The following is a 21,538-nucleotide window of genomic DNA, read 5'->3' as shown; positions in this document are numbered from 1 at the left end:
ATATCTGAGGTCCCCCCCCATGTTTGATAAAAATGCAAGGTAAAGCAGACAACTGGTGTCTGTTATTATTAGGCTGGGAAGGTCCATGGTTAGTTGGCTCTTCCCAGCCTAAAAATTCCAGACCACAGAATTGGCACATCATTAGATGTGCCAATTCTAGTGCTTTGCCCGGCCCTTCCTGATTGCCCTTGTGCGGTGATAATTGGGGTAATAATTTTGGGTTAATATCAGCTTGTGTAATGTAACTTGGAATGAACACCAGGGGTTATTAATGGAGAGGGTGTCTATCAGATACCCCCATTAGTAACCCAGTAAGTTAAAGGAAAAAAAACACAGGGAAAAAAATACTCTCATTGACAATACTGTGGATTTGTGATGGTGTTTGCATCGCACACCTTATCAGACTATTGTTCCAAGCTTGAACAACCCCTTTAAGGCAGCAGTGGTGAGGTTTAATTTCTATCTAGACCTCAGTTTCCAAAAGCCCAAAGATCTCTTGGATAGTAGAATTATATCAACTAAGCAATGGTTGAAGGGACCTGATCAACATTTACACAAAGACCAAAGTTATTTGAATAGGTTGTTCCAAGTTAGCAAGTTATTGCCTACTGGTAGTCTCATAGCCAATAAGTTGAGTGGATGTAGCACATGCCTGGCAATCACTCAATTGAAACAGGAGACTACAGATCACCGCTCTTGGAATCAATAAGGATCCTAGAAGTAGGACTTCCAGTGATCAGCAAGTTGCTGGCTAACTTGGGACAACTCATTTAAGCATTGCCACTGGCTTTGTTATGAAAGGATATACTGTACTACTAGAGGAACTGTCCAAATGGAAGATTAGAGGGTTAAGCCGCACTGCAGTTGACATAGAGATGAAGACGGTTCCTACTCAAGTGATTTTATTCAACGCGTTTTCGAGTGGATACTCCATCAGGACAATCATAAACAGGATTGTGATTACCCTGATGAAAGAAAATCAACTCCGAAACGCGTTGAATAAAAAAACTTGAGCAGGAACCGGCTTCATCTCTATGTGGACAGCAGCGCAGCGTATCTCTCTTAGGCCCCTTTCACATTGTGTTTCAGTGGCTCCGTTGGAGGATACGTCCGAAATCCTGCCCCTTCCCCCACACAACGTGTTTCGGACGTATGCGCCCACAGGACCATTGAGTATAATGGCGCAGACAGAGCAAGCGTATGTTCTGTCTTGCACCATTTTCGTGTCTATATGCTTTCTGCAGGCGGATGCCCAGACATAGCAGACAACGTTCGGGTGTCCGCCTGCAAAAAGCGTATACATCCGAAAATGGTGCACTTGCTCTGTCTGCTCCATTATGCTTCAATGACCCTGTCTGTACATACATCCGAAACACGTTTTGTGGGAGGGAGAGGCGGAATTTCGGACATATGCCCCGTAATCACACCCCAGTCGGTGTACTAACATGCTAATGAATGTGCAGCATCAGAGGATGGTCGCACTCACCTCTCTGCTGCCATTGCGCCTGACTCATGGATTTCGTCTCAGTGCACATGATCCTGGACTTTTGATTATGCGCACTATCAAGCCGAGTGTATGCGTTCTGGCCGCAAATTTGTGTAGTGCGCATGACTGAAAGGCTGCGATCATGCGCACTGAGCCGATATCCAGGAGTTGAATGCGATGGTAGCAGAGAGGTAAGCATGACCATCCTCTGACCCTGTGCATCCATTAGCATGTTAGCACGCCGCTGTAGGCATGCTTACATGCCAAGGGGGCCAACTAGCCATGGGAACTAACGCCCTTGTGACTTGTCCCTGGCCTCATTAGCAGATCATATGAGACCTTTAAAAATACTTTTTCTAAAGATCTCTTTATCTACGCTAGTGTATACAGGGACAGTTAGGCAGGGATTAGCAATATGTGTGCCGGCCCAGCGCAGACCGGGGTGCTCGGATCCAGGGTGGTCATGGCTCGAGGGGTCCTGACCCGGGCTCGGCTAACACTCCAATCATTGGAAGGAGATATTTACAGGGGAGAAGTTTGTGATGCCACCTGCGGGTTGCGGTAATGGGAGTACCGCCGCTGCTGGAAGGAGTACCGTGGCAGATGGTGTGGAGCAACAAGGCGTCGGTCCCTCTGCAGGTAGGGAAGGCCCCGGCCTCTGAGGTAATGGTGTGGGATATTTGAGAGTGCAGGGTGCAGGGGACCAGGGTACTCACTGTGGCTAGTCATGGTGCAAGATGTGGATTATAAAGCAGACACTCACACTGAAGATAAAGCAGAGTCTCTGTTCATCACAGTCTCTACAAAGGAGCCTGTCCAGGTGCCCGCTCCCACCGGTGTCACTTGATAGTCCGGACCCTGCCTCCGTACACAATTTTAGTTGTCTGTTGTGGTCCCTTGGCATGAAGCTGTTGGGGCCCCACTACCTGTGTGCAGGGTAGCTGTGCTCTTGATGGCTGGCACTTGGGATTTCAATTGGGCTGCTTTTTATGGAGAACCCTGTCTTCCGTGTTGTGCTGATGCCTTCAATCTCTGAGCTCTTAGGGAAGTTCATGAAGATACTCTCCCTCCCAGGTTAATTATCAGGACGGATGAACCTGCTCCCGACCTAGGGTCCTGTACCCCATCGTGCTCGGCACCGGTCAGTTCTTTTGGGGTTCTGATGCCGACAGTCCTCCTAGACTATGTCCGTCGCACCCTTTCCAATGTCACTGCCAACGGTCCCCAAGTCCTGTGGTCCCGGACCACCGTCTGCGACCCAACCTTGGTCTCGCTCCCTGGGAGCTACTACTCCCAGCTCCTCACTCTTTGAAGGCTACTCTCAACTCACTGACTCCCCTGAACTCACTGGAACTTCCCTCCCACCACTCTGCCTGACCCCTAGGTAGGTGGCCCCACTCCAGATTGACCATCCCACTGGTGTGTCTGACAGGTTTGATGTGAGGTGTGCTTGGGATTTGTAGTGCTGATGGTGTGACACCGGTTATTGGGAACCTGGAACCATGGGGGTTGGGTTGGGTCCTGCACCCTGGGGGACAGGATGCAGTTCCCTGTAGCACCCTGATATATTCAGGGGCGCTACATATGCACCCAGATATATTCAGGGGCGCTCCATATGCACCTCCGCTGGTAGGTAGGAAAAAGGGAGGGATAAACTATCTTCTTCCCTATATTCCCTATAACAATAGGATAATTATTTGGTGAATATGACAACGATTAAAGGTATCTGACCTAGAGTCCTATCGAGAGTATTGAGAATATCAGCACTCCTCTTTTCACCACTTGGCTATACCCTCTTTTGTCCTCCCACCCACCTCACGTGACCAGTTGACCACTTGGTAATTTGAGAGTTATTACGCTCTGGATTTAGAGCATTTTAATATTATATATTAATAAATACTGTTTTTAGGAGGTTTTGTTTTTTTCTGTTTTTTTCGGTTTGTTGCGCTACATATGCACCCAGAACTATTCATGGATCTGGGTGCATATTGCATCTGACAGGTTCCCTTTAAAATCATAGAGAGTATCCAATCAGTGATACAGTGTTTTGCATCCTATAATGGGGCAGTAGATTGCTAAGACTGCAGTAGGCACCTTTCAGCATGCTCTGTCTTGAGCCTGGAGCACCGAACCCTTCTTCTCTAGTTTAAGTACCTGGACTACTGCAGATAAACACTATTTCATCAGCAGGAAACTGAAAATTTAGGATTAGATACCTTGTTTGCTGTCTGTTTCTGTTATCAACCGCATCATAATAATAGAAACAGTTTTTATTTACTAATTGATTTTTATTTTTTTTTAATCTTTACTTATTTTCTACCAGAATATTATTTTATTGTCAAATGTAAATTATTTTTATTGACATGGAAATTAATTTTTATGTACAATCAATTTCCACTTAACCCCCCCCCCCAAAAAAAAAAACCCCAGTGCAACACATTCACCCATATGTGCCAAATGTGGATAACCATTATCTAGTTCTCCTTTTATTATTGGCATGTAATAGAAATAGACATTTCTTATACATAATTGCACTAGTGTGTATATCTTCTGAACTGGCAAACTATTTTGTAAATGGTCTTGCTGAACCCTTGCATCCCCATTTTTCATTTGTTTTTTTTTTGCTCTCCTTCTTCCGAGAGCCGTAACTTTTTTATTTTTCTGTCAATCTTGCCATATGAGGGCTTGTTTTTTTGTGCTACGAGTTGTACTTTTAAATGAAACAATAAGTTTTACCATATAGTGTACTGGAAATTCCAAGTGTGGAAAAACTGCAAAAAAAGTGCGATTGACTGATTGTGTCTCGGATAATTTATTCACCGTGTTCACTATATGGTAAAACTATTGTGTGGGTGTGATGCCTCAGATCGGTACGAGTTTGTAATTACCAAATATGTATAGGTTTACTTTTATCTAAAGGGTTAAAAAAATCAGAAGTTTGTTAAAAAAAAAAAAGTGGCACACTTTTTGCGCCATTTTCCACATCCCGTACTGTTCTCATTTTTAGGGATCTATGGCTCATTGATTGCTTTGCTTATTTTTTGCATCTCAAGCTGACACTTTCAATGGTACCATTTTTGCATAGATGCTCTGTTTTGATCACCTGTTATTGCATTTTGCGTAAAATTTATGGTGACCAAAAAATGTAATTTGGTGTTTGGAATTATTTAATATATATGTATATTATTAATAATTATTACACCGTTTACCGATCAGATTAATTGATTTTAAATTTTGATAGATCAGGCATTTCTGAACGCGGCAATACCAAATAAATGTATATTTTATTTTTGTTTATCCCTTTAATTTTCAATGGGGGTGAATGGGGGAGGAGTTGAACTTTTAGATTTTTAATTTTTTTCAATTTTTTTTTTTTTAATTTTATTAATCCCCCTAGGGGACTATAAGGATCAGTAGTCTCATCGCTTATTTATTTCTGTTGATCACAGCTACACAGTTGTGATCACCAGAAACACTCACCTCTTTTCACTGGCAGCACTCGGCTGGGTGAAACAGGAAGTGGCTCATGCTAAGTACAGGAGTCATCACATGATCCTGTGCTACCATGACAATCTTCAGATCACAGTGATCACGTCACAGCGCCGCCGATGGAGCCTAGTAAGTGAAGATTTACCGTGGCCTGGATTTAAATCGCGATGTCACTTATTGACATTGCAGTTTAAGGGGTTAACAGGCACGGGTAGATCGCGGATCCATTCGTGTCTGCGAGGCACTCATGTCAGCTGTTCAAATCAGCTGACATGTGCGCGGATTTCTGGCAGCTGTGTGTGATTACACTATGACCGCTTAGGACGTACCAGTACAGCCGCGGTCATTAAGGGGTAAAGGGGTATACCCATCTCCAAGATCCTATCCTAATATGTAGTAGGTATAATAATAATATTAACATATGCCTCTAATTAGAATTGTAGTATAGTTCTCCTGATTCACTATGTCGCTTACCTCATGTGCAGGGCATTGCTGGACCTTAGATATAAAAGATTATGATCACGCATATACTCAGTTAGTTAGTTACTAGGGGTCATAACCATGGATACCTAAGGTCCTGCAATGCCATGAACATGAGGTAAGTGACATAGTGAACTGAAGGTATTTGCTATTATTATTATTATTATTATTATTACACCTACTACATATGAGATGGAAACACCCCTTTAACAATGGTTACCCTGTTTCTAGGGATGGGCGAACCCCTCGATGTTCGGTGTTCGGGAGACTCGCCGGAAAGTTTTGTAAAGTTCGCGTTTGGGTTCTGATACAACGCAAACTTGAGTCCGAACACCAAACTTCGACTTTACACTTATGTGATGGGGTGGGGGGGCTGTAAAATAAAGAATACAGTTAATAGTAAACGTTGTCATTATACTTACAGGTCCCGCGACACATCCTGCAGACTCTGTCTCCCGCCACTTCTTCTGACTTCAATCATCGCTGTGCCGCCTGGTAACCAAAGGATCTTCCATGACATCATAGCATGTGACCAGTCACGTGTGAATGTTGTATTATCTCATTGGCTACAGACTGGTCAAATGGCTATGACGTCATGCTAGGTCTTGTCAGTGCATCTTGCCGGTACGCGGTGCTCGCCCAAGCATCTCAGTACTTGGTATACTCGGCGAGTGCCATGTACCGGCGAGATGCTCGGGCACATGGTCGGCTCCCCGTCCCTGCATGTCGGCGCTCTTTACATAATCAGCCCACATGCAGGGATTGGCTGCCACAGCCAGTGATGAATAGCAGCGCCAGGAATCAGGTGATCGGAGATCACCGTTGCTATAGTAACTCGACCATCAGGTTACTATGGCAATGGTGGCAGCGGTGACGTCAACGCCTACCAACACGCAGCGTCTGTTCACTCATTGATGATTAGACTGCACGGAGAGGAGCAGGGTTCTTCCTCCCCTGTGCTGTCTGATATAGCAGAGCTAGATTGGTTGAAGAAGACAGAAGACCAGGATCGTGGAGGAGTGAGAGTAATAAACATGGAGTCTCTAATGTGTCTGTGTATTTCTTTCTAATAAAGTATTTTTTTTCTGTGTGGTGTCTTTTTTTTAACCCTTTATTGGATATTCTTAATGGCCGGGTCAAACTTGTCCTGACATTAAGAATCTCTGGCTTAATACTAGCTAGTAAAACAAAGCTGGTATTAACCGCTTATTACCTAGCATGCCACCCGACACCAGGGCCGCTGGAAGAGTTGGATACAGCGCCAGAAGATGGCACTTTTATGAAAGCACTATTTTCTAGGGTGGCTGCGGACTGCAATTCACAGCGGGGGGGGGTGGGGGGGGGCATAAAGCTTCGGTCCACCTGCGCTGCGGATTCCAATCCCCAGCTGCCTAGCTGTACCTGGCTGGACACAAAAATTGGGCGAAGCCCATGTCGTTTTTTGGTTTTTTTTTAAATATTTCCCTATATTTTTGGTTGCCAGCTGGGTACAAATAGGCAGCTGGGGGTTGGGGGCAGCCCGTAGCTGCCTGCTGTACCTGGCTAGCATACAAAAATATGGTGAAGCCCACATCATTTTTTTTGTTTTTTGGCAAAAAACGTAAAAAAAAAAAAGGCTTCCCTGGATGTTCCATTGCCGGTGAAGGTAACACCAAGCAGTGGGGTTTAGCAGCCAGTAGATGCTTGGATTACCCTTAGCTAGCAATTGAAAATGCAACGGGAGCCCAGCATATTTTTTTAAAATGTATTTAAATAACTAAAAAAAAATGGGCTTCCCTGTATTTTGATTGCTTGACATCACAGTACTGTAAGAATAAATAAATTATTAAAAAAAATGACGTAGCGCTCCGCGGTAATTTTGATTCTCAGTGCAGATAAAGCAGACGACTAGGGGCTGCCACACCCATCTGCCTGATTTACTTTGGCTGGCAATCAAGATACAATAATTAATAAAAAAATGCGTGGGTTCCCGACGTATTTTGATCGCCAGCCAGGTAAAGCCAGGCAGCTGGGGGCTGGGATTCTGGAAATGGCGCATTGTTTCTTAGCGCCATTTCCAGGCACTGTACCCGGCTCGTCCAGCGGCAGTGATGGCGGTGGCTCACTGGGTAATAAAGGGGTTAATACCAGCTTGGTATTATCAGATGGTACTAAGCCCGAAATTCATTGTGTCATGCCAAATTAGACATGGCCACCATGAATTTCTAGGAAACAGGGAAAAAAAACACAACAGAGTATTTTTTTCATTCCAAATAAAACAAAAAAACATTTAGAGACTCCATCTTTATTAAAAAAAATCCTTAGTCCAACGTAATCCACTGGGACTGCAAAGTCAACTCTGCTTCATCACTGTGCACAGACACAGTCTATACACAGTGAGAAGCAAAGTGCAATGTCAACTCTGCTTCATCACTGTGCACAGACAGTGTCTATACACGGTGAGAAGCAAAGCGCAAAGTCAACTCTGCTTCATAACTGTGCACAGACAGTGTCTATACACAGTGAGAAGTAAAGAGCAATGTAAACTCTGCTTCATCACTGTGCACAGACAGTGTCTATATATAGTGAGAAGCAAAGCGCAATGTCAACTCTGCTACATCACTGTGCATACTGTAGACACAGTCTATACATAGTGAGAAGCATAGAGAGCAATGTCAGGTCTGCTACATCGCTCTGGACAGAGCGATGAAGCAGAGGCTGACAGTGAGGGGATGATTGCACTTGTGTCCCGCATTGCATCACCCCACTCTCCCGACAGGAGCGCCTCAGAGGTGTAAATAAATGCAGCTGACCCGCTGCCGTTGGGACGTTGTGCACCATGATGCGATGACACTCGCATCACGGTGCACCAGGACTTTTGATGACGTCATACTCACGTGACCAGTCTGTAGCCATTGAGGTAATACAACATTCACACGTGACTGGTCACATGGGTATGATGTCACGGTCACAGCAGGTCCTTTTAGCCAGAGGTGTTTACCGGGGGAGAACAGCAATGATCGGACGGATGCGGAAGCAGAAGTTCTGGAAGACAGAGTCTGCAGGACGTCGCAAGACCTGTAAGTATGATCAGAATGTTTTTTGAATAACGTGCTTTTTTTTAACAGCCCCTGGACCCGAACTGTAACACGAATGTCCCAGAAAGCTTGTGTTCGGGGTTGTGTGCACGAACACCATGTGTTCAGTACGGACCCCGAACTTTACAGTTCAGGTTCACCCATCCCTACCTGTTTCATTCCAAAAAGACCTACGTCAAATATAAGCCCTGTTAGGATTTTTGGCCTTTTTTGAGTATACTTCAAATATAAGCCCTACTCCAAAAATAAGGAACTTCCATTGACTGTGGAGTCAACTCATTTTCATAGTAAAAAGCTCTAGAGTATAGAGTCTAAATGGATTAAATTGCAATAAACAAATTATATATTTACCATATTTAAAAATAGAATCATCAATACATTTCTTAACATTTGTTCGACAAGTGTCTGTTGCGGATTTCCATTTTAGCCCAGTACATTTCAGTAAAAAATGCTTTTAACGAGTCAACAAGAATCAGATTAACAAGAAAAAGAGCAGAACAATTTTCTACCTCTTAACTATGACCCTCGTTCTACCCCTAGAAAACTCGGCACCAAATGAGCAAAGCATCTACAAATAGCACAGCATGTCAACAACTCCTAGGAGAGCGGTAGCGGGAATTCATGACATCCATGACCACTCTGTGAATGCTGACATTTACTTCCCATTTACATCTGATTTACAGAGGCTACTATAATGAAAACTAGGGTGAGTTAACCCTAAAGTGTGCGCAAGTCTCTGTTAGGAACATGCAAATGTCTAACTCCGTCTTACAATATTGTAACATTTAGTCATTTAGTGGAATGCAATTTAATCTGAGAAATAAAATAATTCTTCCCTATTTTTCCAGATGTGCTTCTGACATAAAGAAGACTTGATTTTCTTCTTCAGACCACCTGAAATTCAAATCTACTTGAATGAAGCAGAATTACATGGATTTATCTCCTCGGTGCTGTTATCTCACGGCTCGCATTTGCTTTCATCTAGGATTTCTGCCAAGAGATGGATGAAGCTAGAGTGCGCATTTGCCAACTTTTTGAAAGAAAAAAGGGGATTTAGATAAGCTCTAACAGAACTCACACAGGTACAGAGGCGGAATCCTTAAGATTGTGGATATTTACTGAATATATAAAGCAATGTGTAATCATTATTTAAAAGGAAGCTGCCTTAGATTGGGGACAAAGTGTTTGCTAGAATGCTCCCTCCAGTTTCTCTCCTCGTTCCTAGCTTAAAGGGAACCTATCATCAGGGAATCACCTATTTGTTAAATCAGATATTTATGTTAAATTTCTTTTCTTTTTAAATTTGGCATTGTTTTTTTTAACAATATTATGCCAAATATTAAAAGAAAAATAGAAATTTGCAATTTTTACACTCGTCACCCGGGCTATACTAGACTCTAATTTCATGTTGTTTCAGGAAACAACACATGTACAAAGCTGCAAAAAAACAGACTCAGATTCCATCTTTTGTATGGAAGCATCTAATGTATGTGTGCAATTTTCACACTTGCCACCTGGGCTACTCTAGACTCTAATTTCATGTTGTTTCAGGAACCAACATACTGTATGTACATAGCTGAAAAAAACAGACTCAGATTCCATCTTTCGTATTGAAGCATCTAATGAATATGTTCAAATTTCATTGTGAAGAAGGGGGGGCAGGGTCATCTTTAACATCAAGTATAGTGATTGGTGGATCATTTCACATTGTAATTATACCTCTAATGAAGAAGAGCCTTATAAAAAGCTCCTCCTGAACAGCCAAGGTGTTTGAGTCTTAAAAAGGCCTAGTGGTCAGTGTGAAAACTGCAAGATTGGTGGTATATTTTTAATAAAGATCATGATGTGGGGGGAAAAAACAACTGAAAAATCTAAAAAAAAATTCATATAACACAAAAAAACGAATATAAACAATAGGTCATATTCTGATGATAGCATCCCATTAAGAGACAGTTCTTTATGTGCAAATAGAGTAATATCTGTCAATCAAGCTGAGCAGAGAAACGCCACTAGGTGTCACTAGAATCTACTAGAGACAGGGAAGTCAAACACGCCGGTGATCAGAAGCCAAGAAGTCAGATAAGGTACACAGGGAGCGAGCAGAGATGGGATGTGGGTACAAGTCAGAGGTCAGAAGCCAGGAAGTCAGATAAGGTAGACAGGGAGTGAGTAAAGCCAAGGTCAGGGTACAAGCCGGACAACAGAAGCCAGGAAAACATATAAGGTACACAGAGAGCGAGCGGAGCCAAGGTTAGGGTACAAGCCGGAGGTCTGAAGTCAGAGGGATAATGTCAAAGTCAGGGGAACGGGTAAAGAAGGGTAACAAAAGTCTGGGGTACAGAGGCAAGATCAGAACAACAAAACTCACAGGAGCCAGATAACTCACTGTAGATCTATGACTGGCAGTGTTCCGGGTAAAGTTGCTCTCTAATGAAGCCAAGCACTCACCCGGAACGAGGAGCCTGAACACTGATCCATCCCCGAATTATCGCAGAACCCGAAGCCTGAGAAGCAACTCATCACCTGGAGCATAATATAGAACATTGGCTCTGCTGGAGAGCAGAGAACCGTGGATCATAACAATACCGTTGTTGTACCAAGTTTATTTATTTTTTTTAAATTGTGCTCTCTTCAATATCATTAGATTATAGATTAAAATGTATTTCTCTTTGTGAACTCCATGGTTAGGGCAGCATAAATCTGCTGTCAGGATTCCTTTAAGTATATATTTGACATTGCAGTATGCTTCTATCAGGTATTTCGTCATTATTATCCATTGCTCATATAGCGCCATCATATTACGCAGCCCTTTACACATATTATCATCAATCTTAGCTCCTTATCAGTATGTCTTTGGAATGTGGAAGGAAATTGGAAAACCTTTAGGAAACCCACGCCAACATGGGAAGAAAATACAAAATCTTTGCAGATGTTGTCCTTGGAGGGATTTGAACCCAGGATCCAGCACTGCTAACAAAGCAGAGTTAAGAGTTAACATTGGACAGACACTTACCGTTACAGACTGGAAAGGTCTGAAGCTGCCTCCCAGCCAGATGTAGATGTGAGATTGGATGTTGGTGGATGTGCCGTTAAAAGTGTTTGCTACAACCAAGAATGAATAGGGTCCAATACTGAAGAACTCCCAATCATAAGCACCTGAGGTAGGAATGGTCTGATTGATCTCGAATAACCCATTGCTTGAGTTCCACTTATAAATAACACTGTTGATATTGTGATTGTTGCCTGTTATAATAGACACAGTAAGAAAATAGATTGTTATATTAGCATAACCGAAAACGGCGTTTTATCTGTGTTGTAACATGATGAAGAAACACAGGTTAAAATTTTTTATAGTGAAATAAAAATAAATCAATTCCTTACACATTATGTCATAGACTGATATCATTCCAACAGTAAAACCTTTCTCACTGACAGAATATGATCTTACAGAGGATCTGTAAGGTACAGTATGGGTTTAGACATTCCCTAAAAATGTATGCATTCAAACAAGAGATTTAATCAATCAGAAAAGGTTCAAATGAGCTCATGAGGTTTCCCCATAAGGCTATGTTCACACGCTGCATCGTTTGGTGCGTTTTTTGGTGTGTTTTTGACGTCACGAAGTTGCACCTAAATGCATGCGTTCCCTTCTCCCAGCAAAGTCTATGAAATTTCTATTTTGCTGTCTGCATCTGCTGTGTGCATCTTTTTTGGCTGCATCTTGGCTGCATTTTTGAAGACGCAGCCAAGATACAGCATGTCAATTCTTTTTGTGTCTTGTCCCTGCATTTGAGAGGACTAGCAGATCACTGACTGGGGGTCGGTGGGGTATTGATCCCTGGTAGTTGGCTAGATGCCAGTTCCCATAAAGTGAATGGGGACCAGAATCTGATGCAAAGGTGTAGGAGCATGCACTTCATACTTAGCGAATCACTAATCCGGCTGTCACACTGCTCCCGTGGCTGGTCATTCACTTCACGGGTAACTCATTACCTTCATTGAATATGCACCGCTTCTGGTGGCTGTCATTGTTTGCAGTCAGACGAGCTCCCACCTTGAGTGACAGCTCGTCTGACTGCAACCAATCACTGACGCTGGTGGGCGCGTCTATATCGTACACTAAAATAAATAAATGAATTTAAAAAATTGGCATAGGATCCAACCATATTTTGATACCAGCACAGATAAAGCCCAACATCTGGGGGCTGGTATTCTCAGGCTGGGGGTACCAATGGTTATTGCGCACCCCCCAGCCTACAAATATCTGCCAGCAGCTTCCAGGAATTGCCACATCCATTAGATGCAACAGTCCTGGCACTTTACCCAGCTTTTCCCGCATTGCCCTGGTGTGGTGGTAATCGATGTAAAAAGGAGTTAATAACAGCCCACAGCTGCCACTAAGTCTTAGATTAACAAGGGCAGGTGTCTACCCAAGACAGCCCCCATCACTAATCTGTAAGGGAAATGAAATATACACAAACACCAAAATAATGTTTTATTTGGAATAAAAGACTAAAATGGATCCTCTTTCACCACTTTATTAACCCCAGCACAACCCTCCAGGTCCACACGAGGTCCCATAACGCTTCTTGGGACCCTGGGTTCAAATTCCACCAAGGACATCTGTAAGGAGTTTGTATGTTCTTCCCGTGTTTGCGTGGGTTTCCTCTGGTTTCCTCCCACACTTCAAAGACATACAGATAGGGAATTTAGATTGTGAGCCCCAATGAGGACAGTGTTCCTAATGTATGTAAAGCGCTGAGGAATATGTTAGTGCTATATAAAAATAAAGATTTGATTTGTTTTTTTTTGTAAGGCAATAATCACTCTAAAACACAATCCTTTCTCCAGCAGCTTTCCCTACACTGTTTCTGGGGTAGAGTGAGATTTGCAACTATGATTGATTGTAAGATTTGCAACTAAGATCTGCAGGGGCCTCACCACTACTTGCCTGACCACCACCAGCATAGTCAGGAACATTTCATCAAAGTATCCTACTAGGTGGGCCAAACGCTTGGGTCCACAATCAATGTCTATGGGTGACAACACTGCTTCTTCAACTCAGTTATATGCTTGCCAATCCCCTGTCCAGGCCACAAGTGTGAATGACTCCTGTGCTGCAACTGTCGTTGCACTTTCGCAAGCACCATCAGCAACTATGTCCTGTTCTTTGTCCCATGGCAGCATCTAGCTGTCCCTACCACAGGCCTTCGAACCCAAGGGGAAATACCCAGCTTCCCACCCACAGGCCCAAACACTAAACATTTGCACTTAGTGCAAAGGCTTTACCAATGTTGAACTTCCACTCTTTTTAAAATTTTAAAAAATATATATTCTGAGACCTTTCTCTGTGTCTTCCAGGGTGTATCGCAGTCCCTCCTTTAAATAAATAACGTGAAGTACGGTGAGAGATGGCACGGCTATTAAGGCTATGTTCACATGTTTCATTTTCGCTGCATTTTTTTCAGCAATTTTTTTTCATGAGTTTTATGCAAATGAAAAGCTGATTTTTACACCACATCTCCTGGTAGGGTCTGCTAGAAAAATGCTCGAGTTTCCCATTGACTTCAATTATACTCCTTACTTGAGTCAAACCCATCTGACCTACTTGATTTGATTATCGAGCACTCAAACATTTTAGTGCTTCCTCATCACTAACCACCATATGTCAATTATTTCATATTCAGGTATATGGAGTTTTTACATTCTGTATCAAACGGAAAAGAGCATGGTTTGTTCCATCAGATGTCATATTTAAGGAATCAGTGATTCCTGGGGAAAATAACTTTATACACAAAGAGCTGAACAGAGCCTATAATGCTCTATACATTCCTTTAAAGAATCAGTGCTTGTGTGTGTGAGGACTACCATCACATAGTGTGACATATACACATGTCACATGAGTCGTGCAAAAATTGTTTTAGTTTTATAGACTAGACAAGAACTTTAAAAAAATTTACAGTTATATTTCTTTATTCCAAATTGTATTTGTAAAATATAATTAAGACAGTTGTTAAAACATTTCCAAATATAGACATTCTTTAAAGTTGTTTTCCCACAGAGTTCATTTTAATCAATAGATCTTCGAATAATAATAAGTTCCACAATTGGATATCTTTAAAAAAATGTTCCTGTGCTGAGATAATCTTATATATATATATATATATATATATATATATATATATATGTCTGTGCTATGTACTGTGTAATGGCCATGTCTGACCATACAGGATGAAAAACAAAATTAAAATTTTGTAGTTGTGTTTCTCTCACTGAGAGCAATCAATATATAATTTTTCAACTGACTAACATTGTACCAAAACCTTTTTCTTTTAACTGACCATACAGGGACATGGCCTGATCATATCACATCTCCTGGGCTGGGGAGGATTCAAAAGAGTATACAGACAGGACAGCATGGGATCATAGCTGATTCTTCTTGTGAGGTAAAACAAAAAGAACTGCTAAAAAAATGGAAAGTGAAAAAGGTAAAACATTTCCCTGCCTGTTTTTAAGCAATCTTTTACCTCAAAGAAAGAATAATGTGAGATCCCGTGCTGTAATGTCTATATACATTTTGCGTTCTCCATGCTCATGAGCACAGGGCCAGACTTGGACTGGAAATCAACCCTGGTACACAGACCCTAAACCCCCCCTGCTCTAGTCCACACATCATACTGCCCCCTTTCAAAAAACAAATAAAAATCCTATATTCCCACAAATGGTAACATTACTGCCTAAAAAGGAAGTCTCTCACCCCCAAGATGTAGATTAACCCCTTCACCATTAATCCTGTTTTGACCCTAATGACAAGGCCAAATTTTACAATTCTGACCAGTGTCACTTTCTAAGGTAATAACTCTGGAACGCTTCAATATTTCCCAGTGATTCTTAGACTGGTTTTTGTGACATATTCATGATAGTGGTAAATTTTGATCTATATGATTTGTGTTTCTTTATGAAAAAATCAAAAATTTGACAAAAAACATTTTGAAAATTGTACAATTTTTGAACTTTTAATTTATATTAACAAATATAATTTGCCACATGTCTATTTTACATAAGCACCATATTTTAAATATATTTTTTTTGTTAGGAAGTTAGAAGGGTTAAAAGTTTATCAGCAATTTCTCATTTTTTCCAACAAAATTTACAAAACCAATTTTTTTTAGGGACCACATCACACTTAAAGTTACTTTGAGGGGCCTAAAACAACCGTGTGTGGTTGCACTGGAGAGTAGTAGCAGGCAACGAACAGTTCGGGGCCCGTGGTTTGGAGCTGGAGGCTTGACCCGAGTTCCTAGGAAAAGAAGGGGAGTCCCAGGGTTCACGGGGAGTGCAGCAGGCACCTGTGACAAATTCCACGGCCCAGGAGCTGGGGTAGAGTGAGACCATAGGAAGGAGACTAACTGAAAGACCGCCGGTCACGACCTCCGAAGTATCCGGGATCGGCTGGAGCCCATCACAGCGGGAATCGGCACTTTCCACGGCTGCACGTGTGAGCAGTGAGTAAAGAGACCTTAAACTACACCGCTTGTGTCGACCCGTTATTACCGGCGCCCACACCATCATGCCTGAGAGACTAATACCCCCAACATCCTCCCTGGGGCACAGCTTTGCCTGTGGAGAGCTCAACCATCCAAGCTGCATAGTCATCCGCCCCAGCAGAGAAGTCCCGCAGCGACAGCTCATATTGGCCACACACCACAGGTGGCATCACGAACAACCACTAACCCCATTGTCCCCATTCCAAGCCATTTTATTGACATCCGGACTCACGAAACCGGACAAGGCCACCGCGGCATTCCAGGAGTAGCACCGCGGCCCGGCGACGAGTAACCACCGACACCGTGGGTGCGTCATACTCAGGAATTCAACCTGGTACTGTGACACAGGAACAGATACAGGAACTCAGGCTGGTACCAGGACACAGGAACAGATACAAGATCTCAGGCTGGTACCGAGAACCAGGAACAGACTCAGGAACTCAGGCTAATACCAGGAAACAGGAACTCAGGCTGGGAGCGGAAACCAGGAACAGACTCAGGAACTTATGCTGGTACTGGAACACAGGATTGGATACAGGAAGAAAGGCTAGTACCAGAATACAGTAACGGATACAGGACCTCAGGCAGGTACTGGGACACAGAAGAGGATTCAGGAACTCAAGCTGGCTGTAACGCCTGCCTGGAACCACAGACTCAGACTGGCTATAAAGGGAGGCTAGAGGAAAGCCGCTCACAAACCAGGATCCCGAGAACTCTGCAACCCTTTAACCCCTATACAGGGATTTGGAATTACACAGAACCCCAGCGATCACCACCTGTGGTAGGCTGTAGTCCATGGTAGTCAAGCAGGATCAAAAACCAGGTAATGCAATACAGAAATAGAATCGGCAGGCAAGGTGCAATAAGGAAACAAAGGAGTGGTCAAATCCGGGACTGGCAGCAAGGTACAAAAAAAACACACACAGGAGGGTAGTCAGAAAAAAAGCAGAGGTCAGCACACAGGAATCACAGTACAAACAGAAAAGGAACCAGGAATACAGAACTATCTCTGGCAGTGGTAAGCAGACGGGAGGGGGATTAAGAAGGGTGTTGTGTCTTCCAATTGGTTGTAGATGAATGATGGTAACTTCATCTGGAGACACACACCACCTATAGTCAGCTAGTGGTACTGCAGATTGCATGGAAACCCAGCCCAGTGGATGAGCGGAGCCTGTGCCACCAGCGCCGCTGGAATTGACTCCTCTCCCACCACCAGCACTATCCATGGCAGGAACACGGCGTCGCCTGGTGACTGAAGCAGAAGTCGATGCAGCAGACTCCGGTGGGGACGTAACACTGGTACTGGGACACAGGAAAGGATTCAGGAACACAGGTTGGAACTGGAACACAGGAATGGATACATCTTAGCTGCTACAACCATCCGCCCGGAGGACAGCGACAGCAGCGGCGGCTATTCCCTGCCTACGTACCGCAGGTGGCGTTACGAGACAAACCTCCACCATCATCCTACCCCTCTTTATTGTACACCTCGAGGCAAAGAAACTGGGCAAAGGGCCACCCGTGACATCCCCCTGACTCGACATCACCGGCCCGGTGACGAGTAACAGTTAATCCCTTGCCCCGTGGGTGCTACAGATATAGGAACTCAGGCTGGTACCAGGAACCAAGAACGGACTCAGGAACTCAGGATGGTACCAGGACACAGAAACACAGACTGAAACCAGGACACAGGAATGGATTCAGGAACCCAGGATGGTACTAAGACACAGGAACAGATACAGGAACTCAGGCTGGTACTGGGACACAGGAAAGGATAGAGGCACTCAGGCTGGTACCAGGAACCAGAAACAGACTCAGTAACTTAGGCTGGTACCAGGACACAGGAACAGATACAGGAATACAGGCTGGGACGGTGATACAGGAACAGATACAGGCACTCAGAATATAACCAGGACACAGGAACAAATACAGGAACACAGGCTGGTACCAGGACACAGGAATTGATACAGGAATACATGCAGGGACCGAGACCCTGGAACAGGTTCAGTTACTGGGACAAGTTCGGATCAAGACTGGTTATGAGAGAGGCACAAGTTGGTGACATGCACAGCACTTACCACAGTGATGCATGATACTGTGTGTGACTAGAGAGGTCTATATTCACATTTGTGGCAGCAGCCAACATTTTCTAAAGTGATGCTTTATATGTGTCTCCTATTACTGGTAAATACATGAATAAAAAGAAAAAGCAAACTCAACTCAAAAACGGCATGTATTATAGTAGTGCTGAGCGGACCCTGGCTGTAAACGTCCAGATCCGAGCGGTTTCAGGGCTATCCCCAGGCCGGACCCGGACGCGGGATTCCGGCTGCACGATCCGGAATCGGCAATTAATAAAAATGAAAAAAATAAATAAATAAATGAGCGTTTCATACTTACCAGACTCGGTGTCATGGCGGCACTCTGCTTCCAGGTCGCGCTTTCACTTCCTGTGCTGTGCACACAATCACACAGCTTTCCGTGTTTTCCCCGCCCACCGGCCGTCCTCTCAGCTGTGATTGGTTCCTGGCTGACGCGCCCCCAGCCTGTGACAGTCTCTGCCGCGGTCATCGCTTATCGCGGCTCAGTAATGGGCTGCACTCAGAGCGGGCAGCCGTGCTCTATAGCTGCTCACTCTGACATGTAGCAGAGCTGTATGTGTCACCGCGGGACTTCTCCTGTGGATTACGTCGGAGCTGCAGGGTTTCTTTGGGGCTTAATAAAGTGGTGAAGGAGGAGTGTTTTGTACTTTATTTCAAATAAAGGATTTTTCTGTGTGTCTGTGTTTATTTACTGTTATTTACAGGTTTGTGTGATGCAGGTATCTGATAGACGCCTGTACCATCACACAAACCTAGGGTTTAGCAGCAGCCGTGCACCGCTGCTAACCCCTGCTATTACCCCAATTGGCACCGCATCACGCTAGCGGAAAGAACCAGTAGCGCACACCGGTATGGTCGCATCTAACAGATGCGACCATACTGGACGGCTGCGGGCTGAGGATATACCAGCCCCCAGCCGGCGTTATCTTGGCTGGATGTGAAGATTAGGGTGGACCGAACGTCGTTTTTTTTTTTACTTTCACCGGAATCACAAGTGCGAGGGGCTCACGCGAGTCTGCCATGGCAGCACCCAGCAAAGCCTTGCACGCGTGTCTCTGGGCACAGATACAGCACGACGGCTGGGGCTCCAGCCGCGCACTATAGCTGTGCTGCCGAGTGTTTACCACCGTGACCGACTGCTTTCCTCGCCCACCAGCCGTCCTGGCGCCTGTGATTGGTTGCAGTTAGCTGACACACTGACACTCAGGATGGGGGCGTGTCTAGCTGATACCAACACGCGCCGGTGGGCGGGGAAAACCATGAATATTGAATTGTCGGCTCCGGAAGGTAACAGCGTGACCCGGAAGGAGTGTGCCGCCATGACAGCGCCTCGGTGATTATGCCGCGCTCGCTCCTAGCCCCCTAGCCCCTCCACAAACGTTTTTACCCTCCAGATTCCGGTCCCTATTGACTTATATGGGCACCGGATTCCGGAGCGGATCGGATTCCTTTTTATATCTGTCAGTGATCCGCCGGCCCCGGATTATTGGCCGTTCGATCAACTTTAATTATAAGATGTGCACTGTACTAAAATTCCAAACTGTAATATTTTAAAATTTGAGATTTTTGCAAAAAATTGCAATTTCTTGAGCTATCCCGCCACGACAAATCTCTTTGGGGCAGCCCTACTCTAAAATATTTTATATTTAAAATGTGCCATACGGCCTCACATATGAAAAAGTAGAACTGCTTAAAGCAGCACTTACCTAGTGCTTTTCAATCCCATACCCATGACTGAGTAGGACTGCCCCAAAAAGATTTGCCGTGACAAGGCGGGATAGCTCAAGAAATTGCAATTTTTTGCCAAAATCTCAAATTTTAAAATATTAGTTTGGAATTTTAGTGCAGTGCACATCTTATAATAAATACGTGAATAGTAAAGGTTTCTGCAGCCAGGAGGAGACCTGTTTTCTTTTGGGATTTGTAGTTTCTCCATCAAAACCGCTTACCATGTGATCTAAGCAGAAGGAACGCCCTTTTTGATCAGTTAGAGATAAAATGCACTAATAGGAGAAACAAAGTCCAAGTAGATACAACCCCTTGCAAAAATTATGGACTCACCTGGCTCTAAGGATGTGTCGCAGACGGGTGCCGCCTCTGCTGCGGCAATCGGGGCTGTTCGAGTGACGCTCGGGTCCGGGATCGTGTCTGGGGCTCGAGTGGTGACCAGACCCGGGGCTCGTGCAACCGCCCGTCCACGCACAAAGTGAAAGAGGGGGGTATTTACAGGGGAGATTGTCTGTGACGCCACCCGTGGGATGCGGTGATGGGATGGTGGCACCGCCGCTGCCACTCGGGGCCGATGTCCGGGACCGGTGATGTAGGGGGGCAGCAAGGTGGTTTCCCCTCCACGGGTAGGGGTTTGGTGTAGTTCCGGGGCCCAGGTGTAGGTAAGGAGCAGGGCTGTGGCGCTGTTGGCAGGTTGGACCGGATGACACCGGTGTACTCACAATTAGGAAGAAATCACACCAAGTCCATATTGTAAACCAAGGCCGGATGCCGGTTGCTTCTGGAGGGGTGTGCTGGTCCCACACACGGGTTGACAGTGTAGGGGCCCTTCCTCCTGCACTCGAGTCTTTTAGTGTGTGGATTAACACCGCTTGGAACAGAAAAAATCTGATCCCTTGCAGCTTTGGACGCAGAGGGAGCCGTTACCCGCAGACGCTGACCCGTGGGGCTTCAGTGGGTTCTTGGTGGACACCCTGTTCCCCGCCTTGGGCTGCCGGTCTGCTCTATCTGGGCTTCTCTCTTCGGGAACAAGGCCTGGTACCTTGTCTCGCTGGTCAATTAACAAGGGGCTTGAAGCTTGCCTCGTCCTAGGGTACAGGTACCCCGCCCATGAACGGCCTCTGGACCGGATTCCCTCCATCGGTACTGGCGGGCTACGACCCTGAACCGGTCCACTTTAGGTCTCCCGCGACCGAGTCGTCATCTCCTGTAGCCCTACAGAACTGTCTGCCACCTAGTCGGTCCTCCCGTGGTCCCAGGGCTCCAACCCTGACCACACAGCACCCCGACTCCAACTTCACTCTACTCCAACTCTCACTGACAAACTGACTGGTTCCCGCCCCCTGTCACCTCAAGACCCCTAGGTGGGCATTCCCATCTGCCTGGTCCCCCCCACTGGTGTGTCCTGCGTGTCATGGGGGTGGCGACTAGGATTTGTGGCTGATGTTCCTGTGTGTGGGGGGTGTGGTGTAAATTCCCAAGGATGAAGCGATTCCTGTACCCTTGGTGGGGGGTACAGTGACCTGTGACTACCTGGTTTTGCCAGGGTGTCACAGATGTTCATTCAGTTGTTTACTTTTGTATAAAAAAAAAACAGATCACAGACATGGCACAAAACTAAAGTCATTT

At 44.8% G+C, this 21,538-nt stretch overlaps 1 protein-coding gene across 1 annotated transcript in view; it reads right to left on the bottom strand.

Annotated features, from left to right (window-relative positions):
* The window catches only part of TSPEAR (thrombospondin type laminin G domain and EAR repeats), a 262,150-nt gene that overhangs the window by 32,261 nt on the left and 208,351 nt on the right, over positions 1 to 21,538 (bottom strand). Inside the window, exon 9 of the mRNA XM_075318962.1 lies at positions 11,546 to 11,775. Coding sequence (XP_075175077.1) covers positions 11,546 to 11,775 — 230 coding nt within the window. The remainder of the gene's footprint in view (positions 1 to 11,545; positions 11,776 to 21,538) is intronic.

The sequence above is a fragment of the Anomaloglossus baeobatrachus genome, chromosome 7 (genome assembly GCF_048569485.1).
Source record: "Anomaloglossus baeobatrachus isolate aAnoBae1 chromosome 7, aAnoBae1.hap1, whole genome shotgun sequence".
NCBI lineage: Eukaryota > Metazoa > Chordata > Amphibia > Anura > Aromobatidae > Anomaloglossus > Anomaloglossus baeobatrachus.
This window is presented reverse-complemented; position numbering and strand designations above follow the sequence as displayed.